The sequence below is a fragment of the Sparus aurata genome, chromosome 20 (assembly GCF_900880675.1).
Source record: "Sparus aurata chromosome 20, fSpaAur1.1, whole genome shotgun sequence".
In the NCBI taxonomy this organism is placed as follows: domain Eukaryota; kingdom Metazoa; phylum Chordata; class Actinopteri; order Spariformes; family Sparidae; genus Sparus; species Sparus aurata.
Window position 1 is genome coordinate 20,517,230 of NC_044206.1, and position 25,756 is coordinate 20,542,985.

At 40.5% G+C, this 25,756-nt stretch overlaps 3 protein-coding genes across 8 annotated transcripts in view; all 3 read left to right on the top strand.

Annotated features, from left to right (window-relative positions):
• rnf157 (ring finger protein 157) overlaps nt 1–10,312 on the top strand; it is a 28,768-nt gene extending 18,456 nt beyond the window's left edge. For 2 of the 5 annotated variants that reach the window (XM_030399806.1, XM_030399807.1), the window contains exons 16-19: nt 49–111; nt 202–250; nt 4,717–4,827; nt 7,214–10,312. In XM_030399806.1, coding sequence (XP_030255666.1) covers nt 49–111; nt 202–250; nt 4,717–4,827; nt 7,214–7,362 — 372 coding nt within the window. In that variant the 3' untranslated portion in view covers nt 7,363–10,312. Of the gene's footprint in view, nt 1–48; nt 112–201; nt 251–4,716; nt 4,828–5,824; nt 5,860–7,213 lie in introns of all 5 variants that reach the window. The other 3 variants (XM_030399809.1, XM_030399810.1, XM_030399808.1) reach the window with 3 other exon arrangements.
• Nucleotides 10,313–11,487: 1,175 nt separating this feature from the next.
• On the top strand, nt 11,488–18,160 carry LOC115570846 (5-hydroxytryptamine receptor 3C-like). The gene is made up of 10 exons (XM_030399606.1): nt 11,488–12,043; nt 13,145–13,308; nt 13,427–13,471; nt 13,602–13,711; nt 14,051–14,220; nt 14,304–14,464; nt 14,669–14,879; nt 14,966–15,130; nt 15,373–15,458; nt 16,411–18,160. Exons 1-10 carry the CDS (start codon nt 11,773–11,775, stop codon nt 16,627–16,629), a joined length of 1,602 nt encoding a protein of 533 aa, XP_030255466.1. The 5' UTR covers nt 11,488–11,772; the 3' UTR covers nt 16,630–18,160.
• Nucleotides 18,161–18,349: 189 nt separating this feature from the next.
• On the top strand, nt 18,350–24,969 carry LOC115570859 (5-hydroxytryptamine receptor 3A-like). 2 transcript variants are annotated; one of them, XM_030399624.1, is made up of 11 exons: nt 18,350–18,542; nt 19,241–19,401; nt 20,284–20,328; nt 20,473–20,582; nt 21,131–21,300; nt 21,411–21,568; nt 21,933–22,143; nt 22,252–22,419; nt 22,694–22,779; nt 22,895–23,005; nt 23,224–24,969. In XM_030399624.1, exons 1-11 carry the CDS (start codon nt 18,506–18,508, stop codon nt 23,242–23,244), a joined length of 1,278 nt encoding a protein of 425 aa, XP_030255484.1. In that variant the 5' UTR covers nt 18,350–18,505; the 3' UTR covers nt 23,245–24,969. The 2 variants fall into 2 exon arrangements, with proteins under 2 accessions (XP_030255484.1, XP_030255482.1); XM_030399622.1 differs by having other exon boundaries at nt 22,895–24,969.
• Nucleotides 24,970–25,756: the final 787 nt, after the last annotated feature.

Genomic DNA, 25,756 nt, shown 5'->3' on the forward strand with positions numbered 1-25,756 from the left:
TTGAAATATGTTCTTAACTCCTAATTATACTGTCTCTCTTTCTTTCAGGAGCTTTCCCAGGAGCCAAAGGAACAAAACTACTCGGTGGCTGTAGAGGAGCAGGACTCAGAGGTGACTGTAACACACTGATGTTTCCAGAACAGGCAGTGATTAATGCTCATTTTGTGTGTTTATCTCATTATCATTTTCCTGTTTCTCCAGGGTAATGATGTCACTGAAGAGGACTGCTCCTCCCCGTCTAATGGAAAAGGTAACTATGGCTACCATTCCTCACCTTTCACCTCTGACCCCTCACCTCCGTTTTGCATTGTTGCTCTCAGGCCATGTGAAAAAGACCTTTCATACAATCTTTATATTATGGACTGATAACTTGTTGCTGTCCATAAATCTTTTTGAATCATGGCTGAGTGATAACACACCCTTTCAAAATAAAAGGAATAAATGTCACATATTGTCCTCTAGATGGGGCAGTCCCTTTTGAAATGCACGTAACGTTGGCTGAAACATGGCAACATGCAATATCTGAACTGGAGTGAATGGCTTCTTATACAGTGTGTGTGCACTAGAACCTCAGTCTACTTCACAGTGAGGACTTCTTCCTCTGTAGTCTCTGTAGTGTGGGCACGATACAGAACTGGATGTGACGAGATCTGGCCCTTGACCCCGACCCCAAAGTTGAAAACTCTGAAGACAACAGCAGCCCAAAGAAACTACAGCAGTTCTTGTCTTGAAATTGTGAAGTGATAGATTTGAAGGACAAACTTAAAGGACAAATCCGGTGTATCCTCTAAACTTACATTAGACTCTTAGCACATTGTTTCGATTTCTCATCCACAACTTTACTGTCGTGTTTTGGTTTCACCACTCTGGTAGTTTTCAGCTGCTGCTGTTTTCAGAGAAAAAGCGTAGTGAATCACGTTGCAACGAAGATATTCCCTCCATGAATCGGTAGAGTGGCCAGAAACACACGTGTAAATTAACTATAATGTTGCTCCATGACTGCTGCATGTGTAAATAAGCTAAGATAAGTGTAACTTGCTAATTTGCTCAGTTCAGCATATCAACATCAAAGCAGTGTCAGTGAACTACACACCTTGTTTTTGTTACTTTTTTGCCGCCAGCAGCTGTCTCAACTTCAGCCCACATGCAGAAATTAAAGGGGGGCTAACCCGAACCCCTTAGAAATAAAAGAGAAAAAAACACACTTACAGTCAGAACCAGACTGCATTTTGCTCAGTCCATTATCTCACAGTGAAATCTTGTGAGTCACTGTGGCTGCGTCTTTTAACATGATGGTTCAACCCTCAAGATATTCACCTTGTATTAATCCAGTAAATTTAATACTAGTCATCAGCAATTATTTCATATACATTTAATACAACAGGGCTTTTTGCTCTTGCAAATTTTTTATGCTCATTATCCCTCCAGAAATTAAATATAAATATTTGCCCTTGCTTTAGCCTCCAGCCAGCTTACACGTTTCTCACCAGTCTCTCCCTTAAAACAACAAAAACACCTCTTTCATCCCTGCGTCCTTCAGACGACCCGGCTTCTGAATCGTTCCACAGCTGACCGGTCAGGCAGTGAAACGTCTGTTTGAGTGAATCTTATTTATGTGCCTCCCCTGTTTTACAACCAGTGTTTCCTCATTGGTGAATTTAATGACCGGTAATCAAGCAAATTAGCAATAAATATCGACTGATTCCAATTGATAGGAGCGTCCTTTTCGTTCACAACAGGAAACGAGCACGTACAGGCATCCTGTGTTGTATAGACCCGGTTCTGCTGCACACCCAGGCTCCTGGCTTGCATTTGCATGATTTGCACCTCTATTTAAACGTTTGTGTGGTTGTGTATCTACTGTTTGTGTACGAGGAGTGTCATTTTACGTGTGCTCGCTCAAAAATGCTCTGCACGGTGAATTTGCTTTTTTTTTTTTTAAGCTGCTGCATCATGAAGTGCAAGCTCTCTCATGCTCCATCTGTGTGTGACTGTGCGAATGTGTGTGTGTGTTTGTGAAGAAGTGAGTCACCGAGTGCTAAATAAAGTGTTGTGCCGTACTGAGAGTGTGAGTCAATGAACAGTAGGGCAAAAAAAAAACAGCAAGGTCACCCTCAGCAGACAGTTTGAAACTTGTAAATGTAAATTAGTTTCTCTGTTGATTGTGTGTGCGTCTGTGCGTGTGTGTGTGTGTGCGTGCGTGTGTGCGCGTGTGTGTGTTCGGACACCTCGGGCCAGACTGAAACGATACTCTGAGCACCTGTGAGTTTACTGAATGACCTCTCAGTTCTTTAGGGGACGAGCGGACCTGTGCCTGCTGACAGACTGTGAATGTGCACACGCGCTGTATGTTTGCACGCACATGTGTGTGCGCGTCTGCACCGGCGCTGCCAGACAGCTTCTGTATGTGGCCTGTCCGTGTCTCTGTGCTCAGCTGCCAGTCATCCAGTCATCTCTGCCAGTTTTCTCCTCATTAGCACGCACACACACAAGCACACACATACACACGCACACACACACACACACACACACACACATTTACAGGCTTGCTGGAGGCATGAGGCACTTGCACATTTTAAAACATGCCAGTATCTGTTATCTGGCCATGCTGGAAAAAGGCAGGAAGATGCTGATCCGGAGAGTTTATATATATATATATATATATATATATATATATATATATATATATATATATATATATATATATATATATATATATATATATATATATATTTCTGTCTCGTTTGTCAGTTTATCTGATAAATGTGAAATAGACACCAAAATCAATGATTATTCGCTCAAGTGCGTCTTGCCAAAGTATCAGCAAACACTGTGTTGAGTGTTGGCTAAGAAATTAAGGATAAGAGAACAGAGTGGCAGCTGTAAAACAAAATAGGAGGTCAAGTCTGGCAGTTTGGTGTAAAGCAAGTCAGTAAAATTCACATCATGTAGTACATCATAGCATATCTGGTTGTAATTCATATATTATATTGTATATTTTTTCCATTTATTTAACTATCAGACAGTTAGTGTGACTAGTTTAGCTTCCATATAAAGTGAACGTGGTGAGCTACTAAAGCTAAATTGCAGAGAATCTGTGTGTTTTGTGTGGCAAATCTTAAAATGTCAAGTGTTTTTAGAAGAAGTGAGCAGTAGATAAAAACCCAATCATGATATTATTATGAAAATATCAGTAAAATGAACCCTATCCAATGAGAGGATACAATTTCTTAAAAAATCAATTAAGAACCTGTTTTTGTGGATAAATGTCTGTGTTTCGCAAATGAAGGTGACTCATCACTAAAGATACAAAGATCATGTAAAGATGTAATTTTGCCATGAGGCAGTTCTGCTTATTGATTTGCAACACACAACACAACCACAACAAACAATCAGTGCAGCAACACTTTTGAGGGTTGGCCTATTTAAATAATTTCATGGTATATATCACAGTGTCAACCCCTCCTGTATGGCAATATGATTATTAACTGATTATTAACGACAGCCAGTACCATAAATGTTAATATCAAAGCTTTAAACAAAATAAAACAAAAAGGAAAAATATACAAAAAAATGCTTTAATTACAGGAAATGTTGTCATTGAATTTAATCAACCCTTTTTCCTGTTAAGTGCTGTTTTAAATTAAATTAGTGCTGACTTTTGCATAAACCTTGTGAGTTTATACAATTGTTTCATATAAAGTTTTAATTCCAGTATTATACATAAACTGAATGCATTTTGTCTCCATTAATAAATCTCACTTGCAGTTATTTAATTTATAAACATTGAATCAACTTGACAGAAAAAAACTTTGAATGTGACCCTTTATATTAAACTTATATAATAAAATTAGATGAGCATTTTCAGATGTAATTAAAAAACTTGTCAAACACTGTTTAGGCTATTTTTGTATAGTGCTGTTATTACTGTTAGATTTTGATATCAGTGGTTCTCAAACTTGCCTCTTTTCTGAAGGCAAAAAATATCATCATCTGATAAATTATCATAAAAATTAAAGTTTTTCAGTCTGAGAAGACACAAATCCTTCCTGCATTATTAATTCTGAACAGGAGAGTGAGACAGGCTGACGCGATCTCTAAATTAGCATCATTTTCTTCCCTGTACATTTTGTACACGTTCTATCTAATTAAATCTCGCAGATAAAGCTCTGTGAACATCGGAGCACACATGTAGATTATTGCTCCTTCGTGAGTCAGATTCCTGGACTTCAGATGCTCACCTCACTGAAATTGAAAAACCACTGGAACAAAATATTATATATTCCACACGTGAAATATATAATTCTGCTAAAGACACTAAGTATGAGAGCAAAATAGGTGGCAGTGATTACTCTGATTTTGGTGTCAAAAAATCTTACCTTTGAGTCAGATACATGTTGGCAAAACGCACTTTAGCCATCATTAATAAACTGTACATTTATAGTTAATTAAACTTAAAAATAGTAGTTATTTCACTTTACAATATGAAGCATTTCATTTTTGTGAAATAACTATTGACACAAGAGTTAGCTGCAGATTTAATTTACCATTTATTATTTTATTCATGCCGTTCCAGCATGGCCGACCTCACCCCTCCACCTCTGACACCCTCCTCCTCCCCTCCCCTCACCCCGCCTGCCCCGCTCCACTCCCCCCACCCTCCCCCACCCCTGCTGTGCCTGGCTGCTCTTGTTTGACCTTTGCCCTCGCTTGCAGGTGGGCGGAGCAGGTGTCCAGAGTTGGCCAATAACAATCAGGGCGTCGCCCTCTGTGACACGCCCTCTTTGGGGTTGGATAATGAGCAGGCTCCCGACAGCCGATTCGCCGGTGAGTGGCAACCTCTCGAACATGGACCAATGAGAGCTGAGGACTGGGCATGAGAGTGAGGGGGGGAGGGTAGGGGAGGGGAGGGGAGGGGTGAGGAAGATGAGGTGGGGTGACGGAGGCAGAGTGCATGAGTTGGCTTACATTAGCTTGCTGTGCTAACATGCTAATGCAAATTAAAGCTGTAAAAGAAACAAGAAAACAAATTGAATTTATTATTTCAGTGTCAGTTTTAGTGAGCAGAGAGGAGGTTTTGTTGCCCAGCATGAAGATCTGGTGCCCTCCTTCTTCTCTTCATCCCTAACCCCTTTGGTGTTGTGGTGCTTCATCGCTTTTTCTTCAGTAGCGGTTAGCTGTGCACTCTCTCCCTCCTCTCCCCCTTGTAGCTGAAGCCCTGGTGTGTGTGTGTGTGTGTGTGTGTGTGTGAGTGCATCCTTACCGTTCGCGTGTGTGCATGTTTTTCTGTTTGTGTGAGCGTGATGGAGACGAAGAGTCTGGTCCTTCCCAGAGCTCATGTTCAGCTTCTGCCAGCTCCGAAGCCGCTTTGCCAAAAACATCCTGCAACTCATCCTCACGCCCCTCCATCCTCCCTCCTGTCCTCCACCCCTGCTTCCGAACACTTGGTTTACTGTGATGAGGGCTAAAGGTGTGTGTTTATTAAAGTTGTGGCTGTCTAATCGGTAATCGATCACAGCCTTTAGCTCGGCATCACCCCCCTCTTAACACCCTGATTTACCTTCCTTCCCTCGACTCACCCCTTTGGTCTTTTATGGTGGATGTTGTGACATGTTTTTCTCTTTCTGTGTCGTAAAAGTGTTCTGTTATCTCTCTTGTTTCTCTCCTTCCCCCCCCCCCCACATCATTCTTCACATCTTCTGCTGTCGTTTCCCGGAAATTTTCCTCCCTGCCTCTCTCTTCTTTCTTCCTTTATTTCTCTTTCTTTCTTTCTTTCTCCTTCCTCCGTCTCTCTTTCTTCTCTCGCCTTCTTTCGGATGGACAGATGAGGAGTCGTGCCCAGTGCACATTGAGGACTAGGTATGGAGTTATGGTGAGATGTTAGAAACAGACACCAGGGTCAAATATATTGTGGTTTACTGTTATATATATTTTTTTCTCTTTTTATCCGTTTATTATCATTCAATTTTATGTAAGATCACACTACAGCGTTTATCGTTTCTTAATAACAGCACATACTCTCTTTTTCAATGTGCACACGAGGTGAGGTAGCTATAATTGTTGACGTTATCCATGATTTATATACTCTCTGTGGTGTTATTTTGTCTAGTCAATACACAAGAAATTCCCTTTGAATTAAGTATGAGGTCGTTTGAGAGGAGTCGAGCCTCATTGCAGCAGTGGAACAACTCGAGCAGTCAGTTTTTTACAGGAGTAAACTCAGATATGGATATTGATGTTTGTCCAGCACCTGCAGTGTCCCAGTTTCTCGTCTCCTGTCCAAACCAGACTGCAGCATGAGTCATCAGAAATATTTGAATGATTTACGGGATGAAAATAAAGAGAGATTTTGATTTGTAAATACTAAACTAAAATGCTGTTCCATACATAGAGTCTGCAAATGCGAATAGATAACCAAAAAGTTAATTCAGGGACGCGAGATAAGAATGTGCCAAATGGGTTTTACATTTCAAAATATCTTTGGTGTGTGTGCAGCCTGGCAGCAGCGGGTGTTAATTAATTTGCTTTGCAGTAAGAGTAGCTCTCGAGTCCATTAAAGCAGTTGAGGCACACTTAACAGCATCAGACCACAAGCCGTGTCACTATGTCATATTAAGTAATATCTGCAATCTGTTTGTTCAAATTCAGGTCAACTCTCAATGTCCCCAGCACTCATTACAGACTCCGGTCCTCTCCTTGTTCCCCTCTCTCCCCTCTGTAACGTAAAGTCATTTTTCCCCTTCGGCGCCACTTAACAGTCAACATCATAGAACTTACGATAATAGGGGGTCACCTCGCAAGATCGCTGCTGCAGTCGGGTTGATAAACAGGAGTGAAGATGAATAAATTTTTTACACAACACGTTTTATTTGATAGAGCGACCCCAGTGGCAGAAATGACACATTGTGTTTAATTCAGTCAAACCTCAAGCACTGACAGACAATGTAGAAAACAAGCTGGAAATACGGTTATTGCCGTGTACGTTGCTCATTATTTATTTGCTACGTGTGTTTCCAATCCATTTTGTCACATTTTGTTTTTATTTACTCTCCAACTTTTTCAACTCAGCCGAGCGAAATCACCCTTTTTAAAAAAAAATAAAAATATATATATCAACTTGTCTTTTACACTGGTGAGGAGATTTCCTCCGGATGATAAATGTCGCAAGATGACCCTCCTCTCTCTCTTTCCTCTCTGTCTTCCTCCTCTTCAGGTATGATGTACCTCGGGGGCTACAGGCCTGTTTTGGAGCCCCTCCCCCACCACACCTCCACCAGCAACATCAACCTGGAGGAGCAAGGGGCTGAGAACAGGGACGGCCAGAGTCCTAAACATCCTCGCCGCGGACCACTCATTGTGTAACACACTCAAGCAAACACAAAAAAAACAAAAACCCATACAGACTTCTCCGTCCAGAGTCAGCTCTTCTTACCCTGCCATAGTGCTGCATCGCTGGATACTGTCCTCACTGAACAGGGAAACCCTCCTCCTCCTCCTCTTCCTCCTCCTCCATCTGTCTGGATTGTCTTTGCTGGCGCTGAAACTCCTCTCGAGTGGAAAGAGGAGGGAAGAGGAACAGAATCACCTGTCCGTCCGTCATCTGTGCACTTTTATCTCACAGCAGTTTCTTTGTTTTTTTTGTCTGTGACCTATAACTTGTTGTGGGAATGATCCGCCGACTGCTACATTATTATTTATTACCTGTAGGTCTAACCAACGAGAGCTGTGTATTGTGACACTATCTTTAGAAAAAAGAAAAAATAACTACATGCTGCTCCTCTCCTTTCCTCTTCTCTATTACCAGCCAAACAGTCAGGGGCTACTGTGATCGGCAATCGGATTTATTACTAACTAATTATTCTTCTCTGTTGTAAACTGTAAGTTGAATGAGAGGTCGGACACTCTTTGAAAGTCAGGCTTAGCGACACGCTACTGAGCTAAAACGTGCCGACTCCTCTCCTCGGATCAGGGAGCTCCCGTCTTCGCATGCAGCTTTCGACTTCCGCTGACGTTCCCTCCTGTCATTCCCGCCCATGATTTATCAAACACCTCTGCTGAATGTGAACACAGAAGAAGTGGTCGGACTCGTAAGGTGGCGGACGAGCCAAGAAATGGCGGCCAAAATGAACAGAAATGGACTGAAAATTTAAAAAAAAAGACACTACACACAGAATGTAGGACGACGATCTCTTTAGAAGGGGAATGTACGTGACATTTGAATCGTCACCGAAACTGGAAATAAACTGGTTCTCCAATAACACACACACACACTCGCACACACATGCCACCCTCTCCTTCTGCAGCTCCATCTCAGCATGTCAGTATTATCAACTGGAAATCAACACCGAGCAATAAAGACGCCGAAGCTGCATCTCCTCCTGAGGATGCTCATTCTCAGTTCAAGCAAAAACTGCGTTTGCACTGGCTTGTTACATTCAGATCCAGACATCTCGATGTGTTTAAATGTTATTTTTAATTTTAATTTTGCCATTGTAAAGGGATTTATTGTGAGAAAAATATACAGTGAATTTGAGCTTTAGGCCACGTTGTGGTTAGCTGGCATTTTGTTCACCATCATATTTCCTGTTATAGACCTTATTTCACACAGTGGCCATTTTCCTCCAACATCACGCTCAGGGTGGGAAGCTTGAAGGCTGCTGTGTTCGAGGTTGCAAGTTGTAGAAACGTAGGTAATCTGACAATTTGTTGGAATTTTAGAGCTTCGCAATCGATCAGCGACTGAAAAGATCATGGATAGTGAAAATCTGGAGGCACATTTTGGCCTTAGCTCAAGGTAAAACAATTTATTTGATAACCCATCAGCTGACATTAGCATTAAACCACATCTTAGCTAACAATAGTGTTTGATCACATCCTGTGTGTTTCACTTTCAGGTTAAGACAAGATGTGTAGTGATATTCCTGACCTGATTTACACCTTTCCTTATCGTATAAAACAGTGACGTTAGCTAGAATGTGGCTGAACGCTAACATACACTGTTGTCAGCGATGATCTCGTTAGCATTCAACAACTTCCTAGCTAACATTATAGTTTGATTGCATCCTGTGTGTTTCACTTTCAGTTTTAGACAAACATCACCAAGATTTGTGTTGGTATTTCAGATTTTTTTTGACACCTTTTGTATCGTATTGTGTCTAACAGTACTGTTAGCAAGAATGTGGTTGAATGCTAACATAAGCTGCATTAGCATCTCTGCTGACTACTGACGAGCGGACTAGAGGTCTCTTGATCTCTTTAGATGGGGAATGTTGTAGATATATCAATATAAACAACATATAAAACAACATATTTGATAACTCTCTAGCTAACATGAGCGTTCAACAACTTCCCAGCTAACATTATTGTTTTATTGCATCCTGTGTGTGTAGATATTTCTGAATTAATTTACACCTTTCCTAATAGTATCGCATCAGAACAGTAACGTATCAAGCAGTTACGTTAGCTTGAATGTTGTTGAATGCTAACGTTAGCTGTTGTCTAACGGAAACTAATCCATTATTAAATGTGTTGTTTTACCTTTAAATATGGTCAGTAGAATGATAACAATTGTTCAGATTGCTTACGTTTATACGACTCAGAACGCAGCAGTACGACATTTGAGCGCCATGTCAAAGGAAAATGGCCGCAGTGTGCATATACAGTCTATTATCACCCCGACGGGCCCTTTTTCTTCTCGTTTGTGACGCTTTTAGTTGTTTCGGTTTTGTATAACTTCAGTGTATAGCTCACCTCGTTGTTGATGTTCTCCGTTTCTGTGTTTTAATTTGTTGCAAAACACTGTGTCGTTAAATAGAATGTGGATGAAAAATATGTGAAAAATTTGTAAAGGTTTACACACGCGCGCTCACGTAAATAACAAACAACTGAAAAGGGACGATATCAACATTTTAATGCACTATTAGCTGTTTCCTAGACAACACACTTTGCGGTGCATGAGGCGATAGTAGAGTAAGCATGTTAGTCTAGGTCAGCCTGCACCCTCCTGTAGAAATACTTGATGATGGATCACTGCACACACGTAAAGACGTTCCATATCCCTCTGCAGTGTTATGTATCGGTTGCTGGCTCCCTATTCCCTTGGCCCGAACTGTTACGGTCAAGAGTACTGCACTACTATATCCAAGCTGCAAACAGTCACGCGATCACAGTCCGAATGTGTCGATGAAGCCGCTCTCTGGCACCCGTCGCAGTATGATATCAAAAGGAAAGGGTCCCGACCCCACTTTTCTAGAATTACGAGTGAAAATGTCAAAGAAAACATCAAAAGGACAATAAAGTTTTTGCATCTAAACAGCCTCTGAGTGATTTGCTGTTGATATGACATAGAAAGGTTCATTAATCAGAGCAGCGTTGTGTTTTGGTTATTGTCTCTGGCATGTTTCCTAACACCTCTCTCTCCTCTCTGCTCCGTACAAACGTTCCCACCACAGAGCTCAATTTGTATTTTTGTCACTAGTAAAAATAACCTCTCAGAGCTCCATGCATCAGTTCTGTTCCCACTTCGAGTTATAGTTACAAAAAATCTAATTCAAAGAACATAAAAGGAAAAATCACTTTATTAAAAGATGCACCAATTAATCTAATTGTGATCAACTGACTGTAATATTCAAAAGGAACAACAAAGAGAGTCATCATTGACTCTGTAGTGTTCTTTCCACTTTACTGAATCTTTTAGCCTCTTTCAGCTAATTGTTTTGGTTTCACAGCCGTCACTTCAATGTTTTCGTTCAGTCTCACCGCCAATACCATTATCAGAACCTGATAAAGCGCCAGATCCTTTTAGTAGAAGCCAAAAACAGAGCTAACCACATCATTTATAATGGGTAATTGTTTTCCAGATTTCTACATAGACACCCAGTTTACCTCTTAGATTTCTCCGGTTCCCATTTATTGTTTCATTTCATTTCATTACATTGTGTACTCTTTTTAAGATGAGATAAATTCAGTGTACAGAGTGGTAGTCATAGTATAGTTGAGTAAGGTTTGCCAAAACTGCTTAGTTGACTTTAGCGCTGCAACAATTAATCAAATACTTGAGTCTCTCAGTTAATGGACAGCTAAAGGAAGAGTTCATCCAAATTTTAAAATTCAGATCCTCATTTTTAACTGCCATTTTGTGTGTTTCAGTTGTTTTTTGCATTTCAAGTCTCCGTCTACTTCAGCGATGAGAACTACTAATACTTCATTAGGAGAACAGTGCAACGCTGATTTACTGTGAAGCTCTAGAAAAGTTTTGCCGACTACGAAACTTCACTCGACTTTCAATAATGAGTAAGAATAATCATTAGTTGCAGCCCCACCTAGCCGTTCATAAACTCCGATGTGATCGAAGGAGTAAATTAAAACACAGTTTGATGAATTCAAACCGGCATTAGTGAAGTCACTTACTGCACAAAAAGAAACACAATCTTTATTTCTTAAACATAAATGATAAATTAGCTGTGATGCTCGGCTGTGAGACGGGCAGGGGAGGACAATGAGTGGGTTTAAATGGGATCATTGTTCATAATGTCATTACCGCGTTACCACATTACCACCTAATTGAATTTAACCTACTCATTTGTTGTGTGCTGTGCACTCACATGTACAGGCTCACACCCAGTATCAATCTGTCACCAGTGTCAAATAAGTTGTGAGCATGCAGTAAATCCACGTTATCTCTCCCCGGAGACACCTAAATCCTCACCACCTGCCTTTCCCACAGTTTTATTATTTGTTACTCGATCAGCTTCAATCTCACCTGAAGGTCTGATGTGTTCCCCTTCCTCTGATAACAAATTACGTCAACCCGTGGCGTCCACTGTGGGATGGGTTTCTTATTTCAGCCGGTTGACAGAGGTCATTTGTTCTGCCCAGCCCTCCTCGGCTCAAATCCAACGACAGCAACACACAGTTGGTTCTGGTCTCACAGCAGGGACACACACTGGACTGGAAGCTGCAAACACACACACACACACACTTAACATCTTCACATCTGCAGATATGATGCACGCTGCTTTTTTACTCCTCTTCGCCTTCACAGGTAAGACTTTGTGCTGTAGGTGCATGATTTTTCAGTTTTTTTTTTCCAGAGTCAGAGACAGAAAAGTGTTGGTGACAACTTCCATCGTACTTCACAGTGTTTATATCTGATGTGTAAACTATTTGATTCCGTCTAAGTGTTGTCACAGAGTTACTTCAGTGCAAATCTATCTTAAACCAAAAATGGTCAAATCTGTCCATCTGTTTTTCTCTTTTATTGTTTTCAGTGAGGCAGAAGGGAAACCAGTGGTTCATTTAAAGGAGGAAAAACAAAAGCTGTCCTCTTATTGTAGCATCTACACTTAAAGAATGAACACAGAAGATCAGTCTTATTGACGTCCGTCAGTCAGCTGAGAATATAACAGTGTTGTTGTTTTAAAAACTTGAAAACTAAGCATTACAAAAAACGTGTTTATTTTTTTATTTTTTATCTAATGTGGTTTAAAGTATAAAATAAATCAAGTTAAATCAACACCAACAAAAAATACTGTATAAAAAACATTCACTGTATACCTACTGACTTTTCTTTATGGCAAAACTTTACTTTAGGTTTAATTTTCTGCTTCATCTTCTGGCAACACTTTGCTTACGATCTGGTCAGGTTTAGGCATTAAAAAATACTAAAAGATTCTATTTTGGATTAAAGGTCAGGGTCATAAGAGTCACATGAATCCTCAACACCGCTGCTGTTCCCACAGTTTTAGTATTTGTTACTTGATCAGCTTCAGTCTCATCTGAAGATCTTAATGTGTTCCCCTCCTCTGTTAACAAATTACATCAATCCGTGGCGTGCACTGTGGGATGAGTTTCTTATTTCATTCATTTTGGTTTCTCTATTAAAGGTGGTAAAGTTAGCTGCAAAGTTCAAGTGAGGTGGTTCCCAGAGCTGTCAGAACAAGGGATGTTTGACAGAATGGAACTTTAATTTACTTCTGGAGGAGGTGTGGCATGAAACAATGAGTACTGAAACCGTTTTCAACTATTCAGAATCAATATACCGATAGTTTTGACAACGCTAATACTCGCAGATTTGGCACCACAGCTGCTGTGATCCCTGCGTAGAAAACAAAAACTTCTGTCTGGTAACTGTTTTTATGTACAGTAGCTGGAGCTCCGGCAAAGAAAGTGTGCAGCTACCAGGACATCCTGGACTACCTGAACCTAACCAAAGAAAACAGTGTGTTCAAAGTGACCCGGCCTGTTCTGGACTACACACACCCTACCATAGTAGAGCTGGACATCATCCTCTATGCCATCCTGGCTGTGGTGGGTGCTGATTACTGTGTTGGTGTATGATTTATCGCCTGAACGCTGCCATGCAGAGTGATCAGCTCTTATGTGTGTGTGTGTGTGTGTGTGTGTGTTTGTGTGTGTTTGTTGCCAGATTGAGAAAACACAGACTTTCATTCCCTTCATCTGGGCGACGATGGTGAGTGAATCTTGTAGCTTTCTTTTTGATGATTGAAAAACAAAATCTTCTTATAGCAGTGGACACAAAATAAGTTTATTTCAAATATTTTCGTATTTTCTCGCTTATTTTTTCTGGTAATTCGCTGCAGATTTGGAAAAATGAACGCATCTCATGGGACCCCGATCAGTTCTGTGGAATCACCCAGATTTCGGTTCCTACGGACATGCTCTGGAGACCAGACCTCTTCATCTACGAGATGTGAGCCTGCAGCACACACAGACATTAAACTTTGTAAGGTTTGGTAGAGAATAGGCGGCAATTCTTCCTTGTAAATGTGAAGTTTGCAGCTAGCATTTAGTAGGCTAATGAATTGGCTTGATATTTGCTAATGCCACACACGCTGTGTTTGTCTAGAAGCTAAATGACTTTACTACGGGCTCATGTTTATGTGTAGTACACATAAGAGTTTTTATTCTATTGTGTGAGTGAAATAAAGTGCAAATACACGATCCAGGAAGAGCGCCATCGTGTATTGATTCAGTTAATGAACAGTGTGGTTTGAATGCTCTCCAAACAAGACCTTGTGTGATGTCTCAGGATACAAAAGGACGACTCCCCTCATAATCCCTACATGTACGTGTCGAGCGATGGGGAGGTCATTCTTGAAGAGGACATGAAGGTGGTCAGCACCTGTCGGATGGACGTCCACAAGTTCCCCTTCGACACGCAGCGATGCAACATCACCATCGGATCCGCGATACACTGCGGTGAGGGGAGGGAGTGTGTGCGCTGTGCGGCTGCCTGTACTGACCTTTTTACCTCCACCTCATATTCCCCATTCTCTCCTCAGCTGATGAAATCCAGCTCCACGCTTTCTCCAACTCGTCTCGGGCCACGCAGTTCTCCAGAGAGATGATGAAGACGCAGGGGGAGTGGGAGTTCCTCCAACTGTCCGTGTCCAGCTCCAACTTCACCTACCATGACAGACTGTGGGAGCAGCTCGTATATACTGTATGCATCATACAGACGGGTGACAAAATAAAGGAAAAACTTGAATGTATAAGTGGAGAAACACAAGAGAACTAATTATCTAATAGAACACAGGTGAACACAGAAGAAGGGCGGGAAATCACACAAAGGGAGGAAATGAAAACCAAAACATGACACACGAGGGCAGAACTTGCCTCATCCCTTGTTTGCACCTGTTTTTCCCAGTTCACCATGAGGAGGCGGCCCCTCCTCCATGTCATCAACTTCCTGGTCCCCATTCTCTTCTTCCTGACCCTCGACCTCGCCTCCTATTTCATCGCAGACCACCGAGGAGAGAAGCTGGGCTTCAAAGTCACCGTGCTGCTCGCCATCTCCGTCCTGCTGCTCATCCTGAACGAAATCCTGCCCTCCATGTCCAACAAGACTCCACTCATAGGTACACACTCCTGCAGAGAGATCATGATTCAGGAGGGACACGTTCAGAAACAAAACATAATGACGGCCTGTTTTTTCTCCTCTCAGCGACCTACTGCATTGTGATTTTTGCTCTGATGCTGCTCAGTCTGCTGGAGACCATCTTGGTTACGTATCTTATGGAGAAAAGCTCCCCGTACCAGGAGAAGTTCAGGCTGAGGGGCGACCACGAGGACACACAGGAAAAGGCAAAAACCGATAATTGTAACAAAGGTGAGACCCAGATTACAGACAACAGCTCTTTTCACAGAAACTTATCGGATGCTCCATGAGGACAAACATTTAGTGGCTGCTGATTCTTGTTTATAATCTTGAAGGCCTTAAAACGTAATTTCCCAATCGGCTATTCTCACGCACAAGTCGTTATTTATGATATTTTAGAATTACACGCAGTGTAACTGTGCTCATTTTGCCTGTGCAGTCACTCTCGTAACAAGCCTTCTGTGTGCTTTCAGAGGAGAAAAGACGGACCTGCTGTTCCTGCATCTGTGAAGCGTCTGGTGGTGAGAGACAGCACGAACTGCTGCCTTTGGCTGAAGAGGTACACAGAAAATTCTAATACAGAAAAATTATGGCAAGCTGGGTGGACAAAATGGCGTCATATTTGTCAGATTCAGTGGCATGCACAGAATTTTTGAACGGCAGGGGTGAAAATACAGCGCATTCTCGCCACTGAAGAGGGGCACTTTAGCGCGCGTTTTGGCTCCCAAGAAGGCACTTTAGTGCATGTTTTGGCTCCCAAGAGGGCACTTAAGCGCACGTTTTGGCTCCCAAGAAGGCACTTTAGCGCATGTTTTGGCTCCCAAGAGGGCACTTAAGCGCACGTTTTGGCTCCCAAGAAGGCACTTTAGCGCGAGTTTTGGCTCTCAAGAAGGCACTTTAGCGTGCGATTTTCCACAATTGGTCCACGAGGGGGTGTGACTGCCCCCCCTGCCCCCCCGTGCACACCACAGGGCTCTTGAGCTCGTTAGAAAATGTGTTGACACATTCATTTTCAGTTACTTGTCCAAAACTTAGAACACCGTCCGTATTCAAAGCCAATAAGTCGGTTTCTATCCACCATTTTTATGCATATTTGCAAATTACAAAACCTGAGGGGAAATGTTTAAATACTTTAAATGCTTTGCTGAGTTGGAGAAATGCATCAGACAGCGAGAGAGGAATATTACTCTGGATTCAATGGAAGAACTAGCAGCAGAAACACCAGATCTTCAACCTCCTTCCTTTGCCAACATATCGCTCTTTAGATGAAATTCCTCCTTTGTTACTGTAATTATTACTGCAGCCACTAGAGGTCACAGTCTAACCAGAAACATGGGTAACAAAGACTTGCTTTCACAGTTGACCTCTGTGGTCTTGACAGCCTGGATTCAACCAATTAAAAAGCGACTACTTCCATGAGAACATAAGGGTTTTGTCCACCTGGTTTATAACTCATCATCAGTGTCAGCAGACCGTCTGTAACGCGACTCTGTGACTCCTGATGCGTGCAGGTTCACAACAGCGTTCAGTCAGCGGAGTCTCGCGTGTTGCTGTTGATCCTGGAGGAGATGAAGGAGCTGCAGAAAACTCTGAACCTGCACTTCAGCTGCGGAGTGGGAGAAGGGAGGTCCGTCCAGTGGGCGGCACGGATCAACAGAGCCTTCTTCGTCTTCTACGTCACCACCGTGTCGCTGTTTCTACCCCTCATCTTCGTGGAGTGGAACACTTAGAAATGTGAATAGTGAATTGTGTGGAAACTGTGTCGTGTTTGGTTGTGAATCTGTGTTATGTGGTCAAAATGAGATGGACTACAATAAACTGAGTAGCTACATGTTGAATTTGAAAAAAAAAGAAAAGAAAACAGTGTCTGCCAGAAACCTGGGAAAAATAATTTAATGAAACCAGCAAAAAACTAATTAATTGTTCCTAAAAATGTTTTAAAATGGAATAAAAACACTGAAGACTTAGAAATCCACAGCAAAAAAAGCCCACAAAAGGTTTAGATTATTGTAGAAATAAATGTCTGGTGGTTTATGATAAATATTGACTCCAAGATGAACCTGATTATGGTCACAACCACCTCCTAAAATCAATATGAGAAATCTGTTCTGATGTAATGCATTCAGGACAATTGATTGTCAAAGAGGAAACTTTCCTGCATCATGTTTTAACACGACAGTATTTCACATTATCTTCCTCATGTCATCTCATCTGTCACTCAAAGGCTTTTAAACCAATAAGTCCATCCTCCCCGGCCTCGATAACCATCGATGATATAAACAGATCATTCAAAGGGAGACTCTGATGTGTTGTGCTGCAGAGCCTTTAAAATATCCCCACAGGACTTTTATATGTTTTATCGTTTGACCACATCGACTCACACTAGACGTTGATTCGATTTGCTGCAGATATGCCAGGTGGAGCGGCTCTACAGATGGCATTGTTGGTCTCTCGAGTATCATATCTCATCGCCTTCTGGATGGATAGCAAGACAAATAATCGTGGCCTCCACATGATGAATCTTCATAACTTCAGTTTATTCAGTAAATTTGCCTAAATTTTACACACATTTGGGGATCGGAGTACCTTTTCTGGGGCAGGTGGAAGGCGGATTGTCACAGGTTTGAACCTCTGACAGTGTCTCTGTGACACCACAAGATGGTGTGCATTAAACTTTTCAACTTTTAATTTCTTATAATTACAAACTTTGTCAAAAAGCAATGATTTCACTTTATGGGCAGCTCAAATGGCTTTGCCTCCAAATTCAAAGTTTGATCTAACCACCCTATATTACCCATCACTCTACAAGTAAAGAAGAATAAACTGCATCAACATGATTTAAATTTCACTGTATACCTTTTAAAAATAGGTGATTAACTGCAGTATGTATTTGTATTTTTACCTCATATTCTTCTAATCACAACTTTAATTACTTTTTTCCAACAATCGATACTCATTTCCATCCTTGTGCTGCTGCAACATCTGAATTTGCCCCCTGAGGAAGAATAACTAGCCTAAAACACTGACTTTAAGTATTCTGATTACTTTGAATTTAAATGTTCAGTGTAAAGGGGCACATTTAATCACGTGACTCAACGTTAAAACAATAACTAACTTAGTCTGATTGATTTAAATTAACACAGACTACCGTGTTTTTACTTAATCCTTACATGTACATTTAGAGGGGACTTCTATACAAACATAATGCGTTTTTCAAGTGTAATTTAATCAAGTGTAAGTAAATTAAAATACTTAAAGTCACCCTTGAGTGTTCTGACTGATGTGTTTTTCGCCAAGATGTGTCAGGTTTATGAGAAAAAACGCATATCGCTGTGCTTACTTTCACCATTAAACAATCATTACAGCCCATTTCTGCCTCATGGGGCCTTCCTGCGTCTCTGAGAGATGCTGTGGGAGTGACCACAGCATCCGGATGGCTGTCAGACTAATGCCTGTATCAAAATTAAAATGGTCATTCAGTTCTCCCGGCCCTCTTCCCGTATGTGGCAGTGGGCACATTACCACTCCTGGTGATATTTTGGACACGACAGAGAGGGCAGGGATTCACGCTGACTTTTGGATTCTCACTTACTCATCGCAGTCACGATGCTGTCTGGTGTCGTCCTGCTGCTCCTTCTCACAGGTAAGCTTGGGCAAATTATTTCCTGGAAACTCTTGATAATTAAATCAAACTGCTTTCCAACCTAAAGGGCAAAATATTACTTTCACATTTTCTCTCACATGTTTTTTTTGTTATTTTCATTTCATCCATCTGTCTGGTGTTTTGAAGGGATTAATGCGTGTTATTATTTCTTGTTTACAAATGTGAGTTTCTGTAAAACAAAAATGTCCAAAAGAATAAAAAAAGAAGGAACAATGAGACAAGAAAATATATATTTTTTAACAATAATAAAAAAAAAACTTTTGCTGACATACTTATGTTTTTAAACCCAGATTTGCATGCCTTGTCGGGTACCATGTATAGCAAATATGTATCTCATACAGAAATTCCCTGTTTAAACTTAAATGACCTCAAAGACGCTCACAAAAAACCCCCCAAAAATCATTAGTGAGGTGAGATAAAACCCTGCAGTCCTGCCAACGCCCATCTCATAATGGCTTTTCAGCGACCACAACCACTGGGTATTACTGCAGAGATCTGCGAGCTGGTGCTTTTTCGTGGTTTGATTACCTATGTCAGAAGCAGTGGAGACCAAACCACCATGTTTGTCTTGTTTCATCTCATTATAAGTCATTTAAAGCACATACAGTAAATCTGATTTCTTTCCTATTGAGAGGTATTTCTGTCATACAGGATGTGTCTTGATGTTTCTGCTGTAGATGTGGTGAACACTGAGGGCAACTGCAGTTATCAGGATGTTTTAAATCACCTGAATCTGAAGAAAGACAACGAGCTGTTCTCCATGACCCGGCCGGTGAAAAATTTCAGAACGCCCACGCGGGTGTCCCTGGAGGTTCTGCTCTACGCCATTCTGGATGTGGTGAGTGATTGTCACATTGTCAGTTCTTTTGCAAACAGGTTTTTTGGGCAACTGGATACAATCAGCAAAATAAATGTTAGCAAAGTACTTTTTTTGTGCAAAACCACAGCTACATTAAAACCTAATGTTTCTTTATGTTGTAGGTCCAAAATGCCGAACACCAGTTCACATTTTTTCTCATCAGGTTCCCTTGTCTCAAAGTCTTTGAGTTTTTTAAATTGATTTCCAGTTAAATGTCTGCAATAAGCTCTGTGGTTACAACATGCTGAAGATATTTACACATTTTGCTCTGTGCCATAAAATGCCATGTCCAACAATAAAATTAGAAATGATTACGTCTCTTAAAAATGGTGGTTGCTAACAAGGGGCTAAATGAGACTACAGAGGTTGTCACGGACCTTAAACGTCATCACACCCAACACAGAGACTCATCCACTCACCTGTCCATCTATACAGGCTGACTTTAGTAAAAACTATTCTAACTTTAACTTCACAACTTGTAGGTCGATCAATTTATAGAAACAAGCATAGTAATTGTGTAGTAAGACACTTAGTGGTGGTGACGTTTAAGCCTTTTGACCGCAGTGTACTCCATTTATACCTAACGTTAGCTTTGCACTTTTAGCGATTTTTAATTTTCGCTTAAAAATCTGAAAAGTGGTGTTCATGTGTGAGGATTATCTTAAGCATCATAAACTTGCGTCCACCACAGAGCTTATTCCACATTCCAGAATCCTGAAAGCTTTTTGTTGAGGGAACCAGGGAGATGCTGACTTCTGTGAAACATGGTCTGTGTTTATTGTTCGGCACATCCAGTTTATTTCAAAAGCTCTGTGCAGACGGTGTGGAGGTATATTTTCAAGTGTATTTCTTTGTTTACAGGTTGAGAAAGACCAGAAATTCATTCCTTATGTTTGGACCGTCACAGTGAGTTTTGAGGACTAAAATTTTTTGACAAATCTCCAAAGTCTTATAAACGATATTAATCTGTGTCACTCTCTCACTTCCCTTTTATTTACTGTTTATGTTATTTTTTTTTGGCTGGTTATGACTCCTTGTCTTTCTCTGTAGAGGTGGAACAATGAGTACATTTCCTGGGATCCAGCTCAGTTTTGTGGAATCAATAATGTTTCTCTTCCCACTGAAGTTTTGTGGAAGCCAGATCTCACTATTGAAGAAATGTAAGTGCAAATGTGCCCACATTACCACACACATATGCACACACACACACACACACACACACACACACACACACACACACACTGTGTTATTAGCTATAAAATTATAGCTAATAACAGCTAATTAAGAGAGCATAATTCAAATGTCTAGACTGTCATAATGGCTCTCAGACTCTAATGCAAAAGCCAACATCAGTATCAAATGTCCCTATATTTGTGGCCTCATGCTTTTGCTATTTTGATGGCGATTCACAGATTAAGATTCAGTCATTATCCACTTAACGCCAAGCCGATATAAAGCCTGGTGACGTTTTATAGTCCACAAAACATTTCTGTACCTTCGCTGTAATATAGCATTCGCCATTCTCCCAAAAACAACTGAGGTAGATGGTGACTTGTTTTAAAACATAAAAAGACAAAGAAAAAATACCTTAAAACTTAAAACAATAAAAAACCTCACTTGTATTGTGTGGACATCACTGAGTTTGTGTTTTTATAAGGCGTCCTTTGGTAATCAACAGCATGTGTTTTTTACATATTTTCTTATACAGGACAGAGAAGGACAAAGCTCCTCCGAGTCCTTATCTCACCATCAATAATAAAGGTGTCGTTGAAGTCCAGAATGACCAGGTGCTGGTCAGCACCTGCAGGATGCACATCTACAAATTCCCCTTCGACACTCAGAGCTGCAACCTGTCCTTCAAGTCTGTCATTCACGCTGGTGATTGTGGCATGAGCCGAAAATATAAACATCATGAGGAAAACATATCATTATATTTCAATATATATGTGTGTGTACTTCCTCAGTTCCTGTTCTATCTCCCACCTCAGCCAAAGACATCCGTCTCCAGGCGAGCGACAACTCTTCAGAGGCCACGGAGTGGTCTCGTGAGGTGATGAGGACCCAGTACGAATGGCTGTTCATCAACATGAAAGTTACTGCCAGAAACGCCACTGATCTAGAGGACCAAGACATCATCGTTTACACTGTATGTTTAACTAAACACAGAGAGAAACTGTGTCATCAGGCACTTTATCTCACTACAGATTAAGGTTGCTGTATTTGAGTATTGCCATTTTGAAAAAAACCTGTCCTCACTTTAAGGGAAAATGTCCAAATTTAAACTACAGTAAACATACTGCTAATATATGCATATATGCAGTGAATTGCAGACCATTTACGGAGAAATGGTACAATATGTAAGCATGCTGTAGTGACAGCAACTTAACACAAATAGTGTAAAAATATGCACATTGCTGCCCTCTACTGCTCATTATTAATGCAGTCATTTATATATTGTTTGTCCAATGCTGTGCTGACTCTACACTTGACTCTTTAACAATATTTCACAGATCAACATGAAGAGGCGGTCTATCCTCTACATTGTGAACTTCTTGCTGCCCGTCCTGTTCTTCTTGGGTTTGGACTTGGCCTCCTTCCTGATATCAGACAGCGGTGGCGAGAAGCTCAGCTTCAAGGTCACTGTGCTGCTTGCCATCACTGTGTTACAGCTTATTCTGAATGAAATTCTGCCAGCCTCGTCCAACAGGATCCCTCTTATAGGTAAAGAAGCTCTTTTATTGATCTGCACTTTAGATGAGTAGGAACAGCACATGCTGACTCAATGTTTAGTTACTGTTCTGTTTTAATAAAGCTCCTCGTCCTGCTCAGCTGTCTACTGTATTGGGATTTTTGGTCTGATGCTGCTGAGCCTCCTGGAGACGATTTTCGTGATGTACCTGATGGAAAGAGACTCCCAGGACAACGAGGCAAACGGAGACCAAAGTGGAATTGAGGACTGTAACAGACAGGATAAAGCGCTCAACAACAGTGACAGAGGTGAGACCAGGAACCAGTTTCACGTCCTTTGTCTAAGTTCAAAACGAGCCTAGATACGTAAAGCTAAGACTCCTTTGTGGTGTAGAGCTGACCACCTGTCAGAATTAACCCAGTAAATATACTGTAGGACCCATTTACTGTCAGGTTGAAGAGAATAAGAGGAAGCTAAGGGAATATGGTCCAAAATGTTACCCAACACTTATTTTTCTATTTCATACATACTTGCAAATTCTTTGATTTTAAAGCTGTCTTTGTGTCAAACATATCATTGCAGAGGTGAACAAATGGACTCGATGTGCGTGTATCTATGATGTGACTACTGGCGAGACTCCAGCTGAACAGCTGCCTGTGGCCAAAGAGGTTAGAACTTGGCTGCCCTTTAAATTCTCATCACCATGGGCACAAATTGCTGAATTTCACATATTTCAACCCAGTCAATATTTGTATAAACCAGTCTACTAAACCACCTCTGCAGGGCAGCAGCAGCAGTACCAAGCTAAACGAGGAGTACCAAACCTTGGATAAGCTCTCACATGAGCTGAGGGAGATGGAGAAAACACTGTCTCAGCTCCTCATCAACAGCAAGGTAGAGGAGAAGCCCGGCTACTGGACCAAAATGGCTAAAAGAGTCAACAAATACTTCTTTATCACCTATATAACAGTGATTTTCGTTTTTTTAATTGTTATCTTTTTAAAATGGCAAAATGTATTATGATGATCAACGCTGCATGATGTAAACATGATTTATTAAGCTTTACCCAAAGCCAATTATAATTAAGTTCCTTTTTTCTCCTGTCTTTTTAGGCTGAATATGTAGCTGGTTAGCACTTCTGTTACAGTAATTAACACTGGACCAACAAATAGATAGATAGAATTACTTAATGATCCCAGACAGAGAACAACAAATGTGTTGCAACTTAAATATACTATTGAAACATTAAAACATAAACTAAACTTAACAAAATGTGAAAAATAACAGTTATGAAGTTAAGTCAAAGACAGCCATGTATTGTGTTGCAGAGATAAAAACCTCTTTATTCCAGCACTCAAACAGCTCGGTTAGCAATGTTTACACCAACACTCCCGAGGTAGTCCAGCTAGCTGCACGGCCGACAGTGGCTACGGTCAGGGATGTATAAACAGAATACAGAAGCACCAGTGAGCAGTATCTATGGTTATATGCTGCCCCTATTTGTCGGAGGTATGAATTCAACAGGTGGCCAATCTTACATATCGCACCTTTACAAGAATACATGGAGATAAATTTAACATAAGCAAAGTAAGAAAACCTCTCAATCTCACAACACAGGCACAGCATTTAGGAAATGCACTGCAGATAGGACAACACAATAAAATGAACAAACCCACTGCAATTATTATTATAATTTGTTGTTTACGTATGTAATACAAGTTAGTGGACATACGTAAAAGACACAAGTGATGTCACGCATGTAATGCAAGTTGTGTCACTTACACAAGTTATTTTAATCTGTTCCCAAGCCTAACCAAGTATTTTTTTCAGTTTAAACCTGAAAAAATTTGGACTGAACATTTAACATGATAACTTCCTTGTGTATTCTGTGTCTGTGTCTAGTGTCACTTGTGCATGTCCTCAAATATTAACACTGTTGCATCCACAAGATTTAACATATACGTTCACAAATGTGGGTATGAAGCAAATATATCTCTGGTGAAATAATACCTAAAATAATGCTTGAAAACAAACCTAGAGCATGCCCACTTTATTTGGTTAAAACTACCACTAGCTTTGTGTTGCCAACAACTAAATACTTTGCAAGGATAATAAAACATAATTGCTTTACTTCACTCAATACCAGCACAACCTGTTAGCATTTGCATCATCAGCACTACATGGACTCATGAGGGAAAATTAGATTTTTCCAGATGATTGACAAGTAATGCTGCAGACCACTGTGGTGATTACAGAGCCTCCACCTCTTCACTCAGTAACACACACCAGACAACTGTTCCCACATGGACTAATCATAACCAGTGGTTCTGATGGGGTTAACAATGTTTTCTTTTCTCTGCTGGAAGATTTGCACTCATAGTATCCCTGTTTTCCACACTCTGGTTTTAGTCAGAAAATGTTACCTGACTGTCAGTATATTACAACTACTGAAGTACTGGATTTTGCATGTTTTACACTGTGTTACATCTGCAGAACATCTAATCTGTATACACCATGGCGTTATGGCAATGATCTGTTTGTACTGTAGAATTATAGTGCAGTAATATGACATCTAATATGTCTGTAGCATATAATATGCACAAACAAACTCTAAGTGTTGTAGGTGCCAGTTGTCTGGATTCTTGTTGAAAATGTCGAAATCTTTAAATATTTATATCAAAATTTCTTCTGAGGAAATGCAATCTGGTTAATATTATGGGATTTACACTAGATTATGTCATGATGTATTCATTTGATGAATTAAACGTTCTGTGATCTGTTGGATGTTATGTACTGGTTTTAAAAACCTGTATCAGTCTGTCTGTATTGCACAAATAAACATCTAAATAATAAACGTTTTTGCCTGATAAACACACCGATTCTTGTTTGTGTACATTTTGGGGACCAGTATTTATTTATTTATTTAATCACATGTGAGGACCACCTTTTTTTTAATGGACACAGAGTAATTTCACATTTCTGTCGTGCTTGTAAGATATGGCCAGAATTAACAGTACCAATGAACCAATTTTATGTACAGAGTGTGAAGAAACAGTGCTGATGTTTTGTCAAAGACATCAACTGTATGTACCTGCAAGAGGTGAGAGTCTGAGTTATAACTTACTAAAACAGACTCACGAAATGTCAATAAATTGAATACTCTCACTTCCATTTCCTTGCTAAACAGAAAGATACAACTGTAGATCATTTGAATTAAAATGTTTCTCTTTTATCAAACCAAGACAAGCTTGACTGCCTCGTTAATTCATAAAACACACATCATTCAAACTTGACATAAATGAACATAACATGCCTTTCCATTAAATTCAACTTCAACACAACTTTATTTTATCAACTTTATTTTACATTTATCTTGAGTGCAACCATGAGAGTTTCTGTACACGTACACAAGTCAGTAAAACATCAAAACACAATATCGTATTGTATTCAGCTTATTTTTCTTGTCTTGTGAGCACTGAGCTTAAATGACAGCAAAAATCCTCACATTTAAAAATCGTTAGTGGACTAATGAGATAAAACCCTGCAATCCTGACAACGCCCATCTCATAATGGCCTTTCAGTGACCACAGTCACTGGATATTACTGTACATATTTGTGAGTCTGTGCTTTTCAAGTTTTGATAAT

Excerpts from the sequence above, each read along its gene's own strand:
- LOC115570846 (XM_030399606.1), top strand. The coding sequence starts at position 11,773 with ATGTGTTCCCCTTCCTCTGATAACAAATTACGTCAACCCGTGGCGTCC. Across the intron at positions 15,131-15,372 it reads AACCGATAATTGTAACAAAG|AGGAGAAAAGACGGACCTGC; the intron begins GTGAGACCCAGA and ends GTGTGCTTTCAG. Across the intron at positions 15,459-16,410 it reads TGCTGCCTTTGGCTGAAGAG|GTTCACAACAGCGTTCAGTC; the intron begins GTACACAGAAAA and ends TGATGCGTGCAG.
- LOC115570859 (XM_030399622.1), top strand. The coding sequence starts at position 18,506 with ATGCTGTCTGGTGTCGTCCTGCTGCTCCTTCTCACAG. Across the intron at positions 19,402-20,283 it reads TCTACGCCATTCTGGATGTG|GTTGAGAAAGACCAGAAATT; the intron begins GTGAGTGATTGT and ends CTTTGTTTACAG. Across the intron at positions 20,583-21,130 it reads GATCTCACTATTGAAGAAAT|GACAGAGAAGGACAAAGCTC; the intron begins GTAAGTGCAAAT and ends TTTCTTATACAG.